This window comes from Nansenia antarctica (genome assembly GCF_963989245.1).
Source record: "Nansenia antarctica genome assembly, chromosome: 6".
In the NCBI taxonomy this organism is placed as follows: Eukaryota; Metazoa; Chordata; class Actinopteri; order Argentiniformes; family Microstomatidae; genus Nansenia; species Nansenia antarctica.
Window position 1 is genome coordinate 35,888,439 of NC_137676.1, and position 12,500 is coordinate 35,900,938.

The 12,500-nt window shown below is 49.9% G+C and overlaps 1 protein-coding gene across 1 annotated transcript in view; it reads left to right on the forward strand.

The window, feature by feature from the left end:
- arhgap4b (Rho GTPase activating protein 4b) overlaps positions 1-12,500 on the forward strand; it is a gene marked incomplete at both ends in the record, with an annotated part of 26,340 nt that overhangs the window by 11,372 nt on the left and 2,468 nt on the right. Inside the window, 4 exons of the mRNA XM_080533626.1 lie at positions 662-767; positions 1,074-1,301; positions 1,587-1,642; positions 8,407-8,578. Coding sequence (XP_080389752.1) covers positions 662-767; positions 1,074-1,301; positions 1,587-1,642; positions 8,407-8,578 — 562 coding nt within the window. The remainder of the gene's footprint in view (positions 1-661; positions 768-1,073; positions 1,302-1,586; positions 1,643-8,406; positions 8,579-12,500) is intronic.

Genomic DNA, 12,500 nt, shown 5'->3' on the forward strand with positions numbered 1-12,500 from the left:
GCAACTAGAAGCTGGACGTTCTAAAATGGTCTCGTCTCATCGCGGATCTTTGGCCTAAACTGGCCTTAAAGAACACTAAATCACACATCAGAATGTAGGAAACAAATCACACACATCCACCATGGATGACTATCAAACAACAAGTGGTGGTGAGCTGAACGACCGAACACACACAGCTGGAGGTTGTCAGCAATCAGAGGCTTATATTCTCCATGTTGTCTTCCCTGATGTTATACTCTGTTAGTCCATGGGGCCTCTGCTGGTTGATGGAGTGGACTGGAATTACGTGCTCCAATCAGGATCATGGAGTCCACCAACCAGGAAATGGGAGGGGCCTCCGAACCAGGAAGTGTATTGCCTGCTTGACAATACAGACAGACACACACACACACAAGGATGCCATGCTATGGGCAGCTGTAACACTGTGTGTGTGTGTGTGTGTGTGTGTGTGTGTGTGTGTGTGTGTGTGGGGGGGGGGGCTTCATTTTAGAGTTGCACCTTTCTCATTAAGCTTGAACTTCAAATTAAACATTTAATTCTCTCTTTGTCACACTTCCCTGCCTCCCCCTCTCTTTCTCTCCCCCCCTCTCCCCCCCCCCCCTCTCTCTCTCTCTCTCTCTCTCTCTCTCTCTCTCTCTCTCTCTCTCTCTCTCTCTCTCAGAGATTGAGGACTTGACAGAGAAAGCAGCTCAGATTAAAGCCATCGTCTCCACCTACCCTCGGCCTCTCCGCGTTGTCATGCGCTATCTCTTCGCCTTCCTCAACCAGTAAGTCATACTACCTTCTACGTATTCCTGCTGTGACCGTGCGTGCGTGCGTGTGGAAGTGTGTGTAGTAGTATAGTAATCAAAACATGATTCCGCTCTGTAACCTGGCCGCGTGTGTATGTGTCCCTGTGTGTATGTGCGTGTGTGTGTGTGTGTGTGCGTGTCCACATGTGCGCGCGTGTGTGTGTGTGTGTGCGCGTGTGTGTGTGTGTGTGTGCGTGTGTGTGCGTGTGTGTGTGTGTGTGCTCGTGTGTGTGTGTCCATGTGTGTGTGTGTGTGTGTGTGTGTGTGTGTGTGTGTGTGTAGTGTGTCCCAGTACAGCGATGAGAACATGATGCAGCCCTATAACCTGGCTGTGTGCTTCGGGCCCAGTCTGCTGCGCGGGAGTGACTCCAGTGATGCTGTTGCTAGGCAACCGCAGGTCAACGAACTCGTCAAGACCATGATCCTCCAGCATGACATGATCTTTCCCAGCCAATCAGATCTCCCCGGGCCGGTCTACGAGAAGCACATGACTCTGGAGCAGGAGTACTGGTGAGGGACCATCACAGAAACACTGATGGTCTGAGTGCTTGACAAAGGAGGGGGGAGAATTGGGGGTAGGGGGCGCTGTTGAGCAATGTTGTAAAATAAAGAAAAAGCATATTTTCTTATGTCACTATGTGTATGTATATGTCACTCAATAAACATAGTATATAATACTATCTATATTTTATATATTAAAATTGTTTTATTATATATATAATAAAATAATAATTGAAATTAGATCTTTTAATTGAAAAGAGAGAGAAAACGGTTGTGTGTCTTGTTTGTCTGTAGTGAACCAATCACAGAGGAGGGGGATGGAGAGGCCGAACAGCTACCCAGTGAGGAGGGTGAGTTCACTACATACTGTACACACACACACACACACACACACACACACACACACACACACACACACACACTGTCAGGGTTTGATGTTGTAAGCAGACCCAGAGGAAAGGAGTCGGTGCCAAACAAAAGGACCTTCACTAGAGAGAGTAGACACAACAGGACACAAAACACAAGTCTCCAAATAGTACGACATTTAAATTGCATTTACAAGTAATGGGGCTTTTCCACTAGAGGGCTGACCCGGGTCAGCCCGGGCTGGCCTGCTTCTTTGGCGCTTTTCCATTTGTCGGCCTGGGTCGGGTCGGGTCGGGTCGCTTCTTTAGCTACCCATCGAGGGCAGGAACCTTTTTTGAGACCCGGAACCTTTTTGCCAGGCTGCGTGTGACGTGTGATGCTGCACACCGTTGATTGGTCAATGGAAATCGTCATCCCATGTTCATAGATTTCATCACTAACCGCCATCTTTAAATACCACATTCGCTCTTGGAAAATGTTTTGATTGATTGATTGATTGAAAACTTTATTAGAAGATTTGCAGAAGTAGGTACATGGAAGTACATATTACATACAAGGTCATCTAAAAGGATAAAAACCCAAGAAAGCCACTGGCTTATTTCAATTGGGGTCCTTGATTTTCAATTCATCGTTAATGTCACTACAGTTTCTGTAATAGCTTATTAATAAAGAATCGAAAAATTATGCTGACCATCGTATTATCTTAGTTTAATGTCATTTCAATGCATCATAGAACTTTTATTTACAACAAGCATAACACAAAAATCGCTATTATGCACCGTCTTTGTCCGTGAATAACACCGGCTGTGAAGGTGGTAGAAACACAATACTCCTTTGCTAACTTCACCATCGGTATACGGTCATTTTGAGCCCTGAACCACAGCGCTGACACCCCGAGAAGTTATGCTTTTAACCGTAAACTCAATGATCCGGGAGTTCACCCGCTGCTGCAAGCGTATCTATAACGAACCGGAGATTGAATGAGCCCCGCGTCAGTCAGCCTTTCCGAAATACGTTGCACCGTTATATATCTAACGTTTGTGGTGGGTTAACATAATTCACCCCCGGAACTAATAGTTGGGAGTATTGTTCCGTACGGAGGGTTAAGTGGGTGGTACTCAGTTTTCAGTTCCTGTTTTAAGTGTGTGGTAACAACATGTTCATGTCTGTTAATAAACGTCTAGCTGTGACATTTGATACGCCGCCTCCGACTCCCGTCTCTCGGCACTACATTGGTGACCCCGACGTCAGTCCCGTTGAAGTATCCGAGACTGAACCGAACATGGCAAATAACGCCGTTATTCTCAAATTGCCGGAGTTTTGGGAGACGTCCGCGGCAGCATGGTTCGCACAGACGGAGGCGCAGTTCGCCCTCCGTGGGATTGCAGACGACGCCGCACGCTACTACCATGTCGTCTCGGCTCTGGGGAGCTCCACTGCAGCCAGAACGGTGGGCTTCATTACAGCTCCCCCTGCCCTGAATAAATATACAGCGTTTAAGACTCTCCTCCTCAGGACCTTCGGACTATCACGGTCGGAACGAGCCCGACGTCTGTTCGCAATTCAGGGGCTGGGAGCCTTCCCAGCACATGGACATGATGCTGAACCTACTAGGTACGGAAGAACCAAATTTTCTTTTTATTGAACTGTTTCTTCGGCACATGCCTGCACATGTACAGACGGCGCTCGCTAATACGACTATTACGGAACCCCGTGAGTTAGCAGAGGAGGCTGACCGCTTCTTCCTAGCTACCCAGCGTTTTACCCCTGAAGTGCTAGCCCCGACACACAATTACACTCCCCCTGGCAGAGACAGGCTAGCTAACATGGGCCCACCTACCACCGATAGCCGTACTAGCCCAGGCATGTGCTATTTCCACTCACGCTTTGGCGCGAAGGCGAAGAGGTGCCGCTCCCCTTGCAACTACGGCTCGGCGGGAAACGGCAAAGCCTGCGTTCTGTAGTGGCTATGAGCGTGGGCACAGCAAACCAGCTACTGTTCATCAGAGACACTCTCTCTGGGTGCAAATTCCTCTGTGACACCGGTGCTCAGAGGAGCGTCCTGCCTGCGACAGTGGATGACACCGCCAGGGGAGGTCATGGCCCACATTTAAAGTCCGCTAACGACACCCCCATCCGCACCTATGGCACGAAAGCTGTAGACCTATGTTTCGGGGGTCAGCGGTTTACATGGGAATTCGTCACGGCCGACATCTCTTTCCCCCTCCTCGGTGCAGATTTCCTATGTGCTCACGGACTGCTCGTGGACGTCAAGAACAACCGCCTGGTGGACGCACTGACATTCTCCTCACTTGCATGTGTCCGCGGTGAGGCGGCATACGGTGGGCTCTCCAGCTCACTCTCAGAGGGTGACAACTATCAGCGCCTGCTCAGCGAGTTCCCCAGCTTGACACAGCCCACATTTTCCGCCACCACTACCAAGCATGGGGTGGAGCACCACATAGAGACCAAGGGCGCCCCCATCTACGCTAGGGCCCGGCGGCTCAACCCCGACAGGCTAGCAGTCGCTAAGTCTGAGTTCGCCAACATGGAGCGCCTTGGTATCATCCGCCGCTCAGACAGCCCATGGGCCTCACCGCTACACATCGTGCCGAAACCAGACGGCGGATGGCGACCGTGTGGCGACTACCGCCGCCTCAACGACGCTACGACACCCGACCGCTACCCAGTCCCCCACATTCAGGACTTCTCTGCGCATCTGGCGGGTAAGCTGGTTTTCTCAAAGGTGGACCTAGTGCGTGGCTACCACCAAGTCTCCGTGCACCCTTCAGACATTCCCAAAACGGCGGTGATCACGCCGTTCGGGCTATTCGAATTCCTACGCATGCCGTTTGGACTTAAGAATGCGGCCCAGTCCTTTCAGCGGCTAATGGATTCGACGCTCAGGGAAATGCCATTCCTATTCGTCTATTTGGACGACAACCTCGTTGCCAGCTCTTCGGTGGAAGAGCATCTGGCACATCTCCGAGACCTCTTCACGAGGCTCAGCCAACATAGCCTGATCATTAACCCGGCGAAGTGTCTGTTCGGGTTACCCTCCATCCGATTCCTTGGGCATCTCATCAACAAAGATGGGGCCGCCCCCCTCCCATCGAAGGTGGAGGCCGTTTCCGCCTTCCCCCGCCCACACACAGCTCGAGCACTCCGAGAGTTTCTCGGAATGGTGACTTTTTATCACCGGTTCATCCACCGTGCAGCCCACACCATGCACCCGCTGTACGAGGCTATGAAGGACAAATCCCCCAACCAGGCCATCGACTGGACGGCCGAGAGGGAAGCCGCCTTCATTGCCACCAAGACCGCCCTAAGCCAGGCCGCCATGTTGGCCCACCCGTCACCCAAGGCCCCTATTGCCATCACCACCGATGCGTCCGACTACGCCGTCGGCGCGGTGCACGAACAATGGGTCGCAGGCGCCTGGCAGCCGCTCGCCTTTTTCAGCCGTCAGTTGACGCCCAGAGAGCGCAAATACAGCGCGTTCGACAGGGAGCTCCTTGGCCTCTTTTTGGCAGTCCGCCACTTCCGGTTCCTGCTGGAAGGCCGTGAGTTCACGGCGTTCGTGGATCACAAACCCCTCACGTTCTCCATGTCCAAGGTGGCCGAGCCTTGGTCTGCCTGCCAGCAGCGCCAGCTCTCGTACATATCTGAGTACACCACAGACATCCAACACATCGCTGGCAAGTCCAACGTGGTCGCGGACTGTCTCTCCAGAGCGGTCGTCGGGGCCGTTCAACTGGGTCTCGACTACCTCCGCATGAGTGCGGACCAGGCCTCCGATCACGGGGTCCAGACCCTCAAGAACGCGGACACAGGACTACGCTTGGAGAATGTCGCAGTCGGTGACTCAGGCGCAAAACTGCTGTGCGACTTCTCTACGGGCCAGCCGCGGCCGCTAGTCCCTGTGAACTGGCGCCGGCCCGTTTTTTAGGCTGTACACAACCTCTCCCACCCCGGCAGGAAACCATCCGTAAAATTGGTTTCTGAGAAGTTCGTATGGCAGGGACTCAAGAAGGAGGTAAGGGGCTGGGTCGACACGTGCGTGGCCTGTCAACGCGCCAAAGTACACCGCCATACCAGAGCCCCTTTTGAGCCCTTCACTGTTCCTGAGAGGAGGTTCGACCACGTCAACGTCGACCTTGTGGGACCACTGCCCGCCTCTCACGGCTTCACCTACCTTTTCACCATGGTGGACAGGACGACCCGCTGGCCCGAAGCCGTTCCCCTCTCCTCGACGGCGTCTTCTGACGTGGCCCGTGCGTTCATCGGCACGTGGGTCGCGCGCTTTGGGACCCCGTCTGACCTGTCCTCTGACCGTGGCTCGCAGTTTACCTCGGAACTGTGGAACGCTGTAGCTAGTGGTTTGGGGGTAAAGCTGCACCGCACCACTGCCTATCACCCCCAGGCTAACGGTTTGTGCGAGCGGTTCCACCGCTCAATGAAGGCGGCCCTACGCGCGAGTTTGACGGACGGCAACTGGGTGGACAAACTTCCGTGGGTCATGCTTGGCCTCAGATGTGCCCCCAAAGAGGACTTGCAGTCCTCGTCTGCCGAACTCGTGTACGGCCAAACCCTACGAGTCCCCGGGGATTTCATCCCGGATGCCACTGTCCCCTGGTCTGCAGCCAGGCAGCGCTCCTCCCTACTGGAAGCCGCTGAGGTGTTCGCACCCGTCCCCACTTCACGGTACCCCTGCTTTCCGGGTCCCCACCGAGCTGCGCTCGTCAGACTTTGTCTTCATTCGCCACGACGCCCACCGCGGCCCCCTACGCCCCCCTTACGATGGCCCGTTCAAGGTCCTACAACACGGGGACAAGACCCTGGTGGTGGACGTTGGTGGTAGACACGAGACGGTCTCCATTGATAGGATCAAGTCCGCTCACGTGGACGTTTCCCGGCCATTGGAACTGGCTCAGCCCCCACGCCGTGGCCGCCCCCCCATGCCCCACCCCCCGCCCCCGGTCGCGGTGCCTTCAGCTGCCCCTGCCCCTGCCCCTGTCCCGGTTCCCCCTGCCCCGGCCCCGGCTGGCCCTGCCCCTGCCCCTGCCCCGGATGCCCCTGCGTCCCGCACCCGCCGGGGTCGGATCGTCGTCCCTCCCCGACACAGGGATTTTGACTATGGGTGAATTCTGGGGGGGCTTGTGTGGTGGGTTAACATAATTCACCCCCGGAACTAATAGTTGGGAGTATTGTTCCGTACGGAGGGTTAAGTGGGTGGTACTCAGTTTTCAGTTCCTGTTTTAAGTGTGTGGTAACAACTTGTTCATGTCTGTTAATAAACGTCTAGCTGTGACATTTGATACGCCGCCTCCGACTCCCGTCTCTCGGCACTACACGTTACATGTTTTAAGGCTGATCTGTGCATGATAGTGCTGCATTATGTTGATCTATTTATATCGATCTATTCTTGCCAATTCCTTATTACCAGTGGAAAGGGGGAAGACTAAAACACTTTGAATGGGATAGATAGGACTTTCCGTTCAATGAAGGAAGCACTCGCGAGTTCATCTCGCTTTTCCCCCCGTTGATGTATTAAACAATCTAAGCAATCTAATCAGAGCAGTTGTTATTATGTAATATTATTGATGGATGTGCCATTTTTGATGGACAGCAGTGAGAGGATGACTGGATGTGAGAATGTATTTGACTAATGCCGATAGATTGTCTTGCTCCGAAACCCGAGCTGCCGTTGCAGACAGGATTGTTCCTTCAAACTACCGTAATTCGTGAACTATATGCCCAATCTAAAAAATTCAAACAGTTTCTGAAAGCAGAGAAGTTGCACTTTTTGAACAGTTGAACTTTTCTAGGCTTATTACGGTAGTTCACCAACAAAAAAAAGCATTTCCCCTGTTGAGCTGTATAGCGGCACTTATTACAGTGAATTGCTCTTATGACACGTAACTCCTCCTTGTCCCGGGTCGCTCAGTATAATGGAGAAGCGTCAATACCCAGAACTGTTCAAAAGCGTGCCGAAGCGAGCCGTGCCAAGACGTGCCGGGCCGGTCAATGGAAAAGCGCCATATGTGAATAATCTATCCACCATTCACAGCAGGAAAAAGTAATCTATGCTCAGGCCAGGCGCCATTGGCAGTCGTCGTGCTAGAAGAAGGATTTATTTTTTTACTAACATACTAATATACTCAGGGAACTCTCGCCCGTGAAGTGGCCCACAAACGGCGAAAACTAAGCGGGGAGTGAGGGGGAGTGAGGGTATATTTTGCATGAGTGACAGTTACACACAGGTGCTGGTCATGAGTGACAGTTACACACAGGTGCTGGTCATGAGTGACAGTTACACACAGGTGCTGGTCATAAGTGACAGTTACACACAGGTGCTGGTCATGAGTGACAGTTACACACAGGTGCTGGTCATGAGTGACAGTTACACACAGGTGATGGTCATGAGTGACAGTTACACACAGGTGCTGGTCATAAGTGACAGTTACACACAGGTGCTGGTCATGAGTTAGTGATTGGGTGGCAGAGTGGAAGAGGGAGACACCTGGGGAGTGCGACCCTCATCCGTAACATACAGATACACACACACACGCGCATTGAGGCACGCGCACAGACACACACACACACACACACACACACACACACATACACACCACACAAATTCACACACACACTAATTTGCTGTACTCACACATTTATGAGTTAGTAGTGGTAATATAATGATAATAATAAATAATAATAATAATCATCTTTGTTTGTCACTGGGCAGAGTGGGAGGCGGTGGCCATGTTTGACTATGTGGCGCGGTCTCCTGCGGAGCTGTCATTCAAGCAGGGGGAGGCCCTCCTACTGCACAGCAAGGCCTCCTCCGATTGGTGGAGAGGAGAAATAGGAGGAGTCCGGGGCCTCATCCCTCACAAATACATCAGTGTGTTAGACGGGTGAGTTCAGGTCTTACCCCCAAATGATGACCTTTTGACCTTTTCTAATCCTGCATCTAGTGGGGAAAGGAACAATATGCACATCCAATGATCAGGTGCTGGATAAATGATCAGGTGCTGGAGTCAAATCAGCTCCACGTCATGTATTAGATTAGATTAGATTCAACTTTATTGTCATTGCAGAGTACAAGTGCCAGACAACAAAATGCAGTTAAGCATCTAACCAGAAGTGTGAATAGTGATGATATAAAAAGTAAATGATAGAGATAGGTAGTTAGAGGTATACAGTTATGAGATATGTACAGTTAAGGCAGCTATGTACAGTATGGTATGTACAGATGTATAAGTAATAATAATAATAATAATAATACTAATAATAATACAGTACATTAGACTTATATATATATATATATATATATATATATATATATATATATATTAGCAGAGTCCTGGGGGAGGTCAGATTCAAATGTTGTGTAATGTCCTCTCTAATGTCCTCCTCTGAGCTCTATGAGACAGGCATGAGTGTCTATGAGACAGGTATGAGTGTCCTCTCCTCTGAGGTCTATGAGACAGGTATGAGTGTCCTCTCCTCTGAGGTCTATGAGACAGGTATGAGTGTCCTCTCCTCTGAGGTCTATGAGACAGGTATGAGTGTCCTCTCCTCTGAGCTCTATGAGACAGGTATGAGTGTCCTCTCCTCTGAGGTCTATGAGACAGGTATGAGTGTCCTCTCCTCTGAGCTCTATGAGACAGGTATGAGTGTCCTCTCCTCTGAGGTCTATGAGACAGGTATGAGTGTCCTCTCCTCTGAGCTCTATGAGACAGGTATGAGTGTCCTCTCCTCTGAGGTCTATGAGACAGGTATGAGTGTCCTCTCCTCTGAGCTCTATGAGACAGGTATGAGTGTCCTCTCCTCTGAGCTCTATGAGACAGGTATGAGTGTCCTCTCCTCTGAGGTCTATGAGACAGGTATGAGTGTCCTCTCCTCTGAGCTCTATGAGACAGGTATGAGTGTCCTCTCCTCTGAGGTCTATGAGACAGGTATGAGTGTCCTCTCCTCTGAGCTTTTCTAGACACTCAAAGACGCTTTACAAACTGAAAAGATCGAAAGTATAGGGGCCTAATTAAGGTAGTGCTGGGGACACATGGGAAGGGGAGGGGGAGAGGGTTAACTGGTGAAGGCAAGCTTGAAGAGGTGGGTTTTGAGGGCCTGTTTAAATGTTGGCTATATCAAAGGAGGTATGTGCAATGTGCAAAGATAAATATGGTAAGTGCAAAGGTAATATTTGTAAACAGCAGTAGTGCAAAGGGTACTAGAGTGAAACCAACAGTGAGGACAGCAGAAGCGAGGACGTTTAGTTCCCTCTGGTTTACTTTAAAAAGGTCTATTTGTCCTGACGAAGGCCCTAGTGGGACCAAACATGGTGTTTTTTTAGGGGGAATCTGAAATAAATGACTAGGTCACATCTAGACAACATGACGCTGAGAATCTGTCCTGCAGTGTGAGACACTCTCATCGGTTGGAATCGTTCATATTTGTGACAGCAGCTGGTGAAAGAGGGAACAAGTCCAAAAATATTGCAATGCCATGGATTCAGTGAGTAATCCCCACTACCCTACACTAACTAGGTAGCAGTGGGGATTACCCACCGAATCCATTGCATTGCAATGTTTTGGCTTGACTAGCGAATGTGTCATTGATTTTCAGCAATGGTGAAATGTGTTTTACATTTTACAGAATAAAAGTCTGAACATTTGGTCGGTTGCCTACTTCCCTCTTTCACCAGCTGCTGTTACATTTGTTCAAATTCAGTTGTGGACTCTTTTCATAATTCACACATCTAAACACTTTATCTCACCCATACTTACTTTGCTATGTTTATGTATAATTCCAACTTTTGGAATCTATAGGAGACAGAATAATCTATAGAAGACATATCCTTGTATATATTGTATACATTATAACAATCGTGTGTGTAAATCAGAGTGTATCTGGTGTGTGTACTTCTGCTGACTGTATCTAGGATGTGTCTGTTGTGTAATGTGTCCTCTCTCGTCTCCTCTTTTCTCTGTGTGAAGTACCTATTCCCTCTCTCGTCTCCTCTTTTCTCTGTGTGAAGTACATATTCCCTCTCTCGTCTCCTCTTTTCTCTGTGTGAAGTACCTGTTCCCTCTCTCGTCTCCTCTTTTCTCTGTGTGAAGTACCTGTTCCCTCTCTCGTCTCCTCTTTTCTCTGTGTGAAGTACATATTCCCTCTCTCGTCTCCTCTTTTCTCTGTGTGAAGTACCTGTTCCCTCTCTCTTCTCCTCTTTTCTCTGTGTGAAGTACCTGTTCCCTCTCTCGTCTCCTCTTTTCTCTGTGTGAAGTACATATTCCCTCTCTCGTCTCCTCTTTTCTCTGTGTGAAGTACCTGTTCCCTCTCTCGTCTCCTCTTTTCTCTGTGTGAAGTACCTATTCCCTCTCTCGTCTCCTCTTTTCTCTGTGTGAAGTACATATTCCCTCTCTCGTCTCCTCTTTTCTCTGTGTGAAGTACCTGTTCCCTCTCTCTTCTCCTCTTTTCTCTGTGTGAAGTACCTGTTCCCTCTCTCGTCTCCTCTTTTCTCTGTGTGAAGTACCTGTTCCCTCTCTCTTCTCCTCTTTTCTCTGTGTGAAGTACCTGTTCCCTCTCTCGTCTCCTCTTTTCTCTGTGTGAAGTACATATTCCCTCTCTCGTCTCCTCTTTTCTCTGTGTGAAGTACCTGTTCCCTCTCTCTTCTCCTCTTTTCTCTGTGTGAAGTACCTGTTCCCTCTCTCGTCTCCTCTTTTCTCTGTGTGAAGTACATATTCCCTCTCTCGTCTCCTCTTTTCTCTGTGTGAAGTACCTGTTCCCTCTCTCGTCTCCTCTTTTCTCTGTGTGAAGTACCTATTCCCTCTCTCGTCTCCTCTTTTCTCTGTGTGAAGTACATATTCCCTCTCTCGTCTCCTCTTTTCTCTGTGTGAAGTACCTGTTCCCTCTCTCGTCTCCTCTTTTCTCTGTGTGAAGTACCTGTTCCCTCTCTCTTCTCCTCTTTTCTCTGTGTGAAGTACCTGTTCCCTCTCTCGTCTCCTCTTTTCTCTGTGTGAAGTACCTATTCCCTCTCTCGTCTCCTCTTTTCTCTGTGTGAAGTACCTGTTCCCTCTCTCGTCTCCTCTTTTCTCTGTGTGAAGTACCTGTTCCCTCTCTCGTCTCCTCTTTTCTCTGTGTGAAGTACCTGTTCCCTCTCTCGTCTCCTCTTTTCTCTGTGTGAAGTACCTGTTCCCTCTCTCGTCTCCTCTTTTCTCTGTGTGAAGTACCTGTTCCCTCTCTCGTCTCCTCTTTTCTCTGTGTGAAGTACCTGTTCCCTCTCTCGTCTCCTCTTTTCTCTGTGTGAAGTACCTATTCCCTCTCTCTTCTCCTCTTTTCTCTGTGTGAAGTACCTATTCTCCCTCTCTTCTACTCTTTTCTCTGTGTGAAGTACCTGTTCCCTCTCTCTTCTCCTCTTTTCTCTGTGTGAAGTACCTGTTCCCTCTCTCGTCTCCTCTTTTCTCTGTGTGAAGTACCTGTTCCCTCTCTCGTCTCCTCTTTTCTCTGTGTGAAGTACCTGTTCCCTCTCTTCTACTCTTTTCTCTGTGTGAAGTACCTGTTCCCTCTCTCGTCTCCTCTTTTCTCTGTGTGAAGTACCTATTCCCTCTCTCGTCTCCTCTTTTCTCTGTGTGAAGTACCTATTCTCCCTCTCTTCTACTCTTTTCTCTGTGTGAAGTACCTGTTCCCTCTCTCTTCTCCTCTTTTCTCTGTGTGAAGTACCTGTTCCCTCTCTCGTCTCCTCTTTTCTCTGTGTGAAGTACCTGTTCCCTCTCTCGTCTCCTCTTTTCTCTGTGTGAAGTACCTGTTCCCTCTCTTCTACTCTTTTCTCTGTGTGAA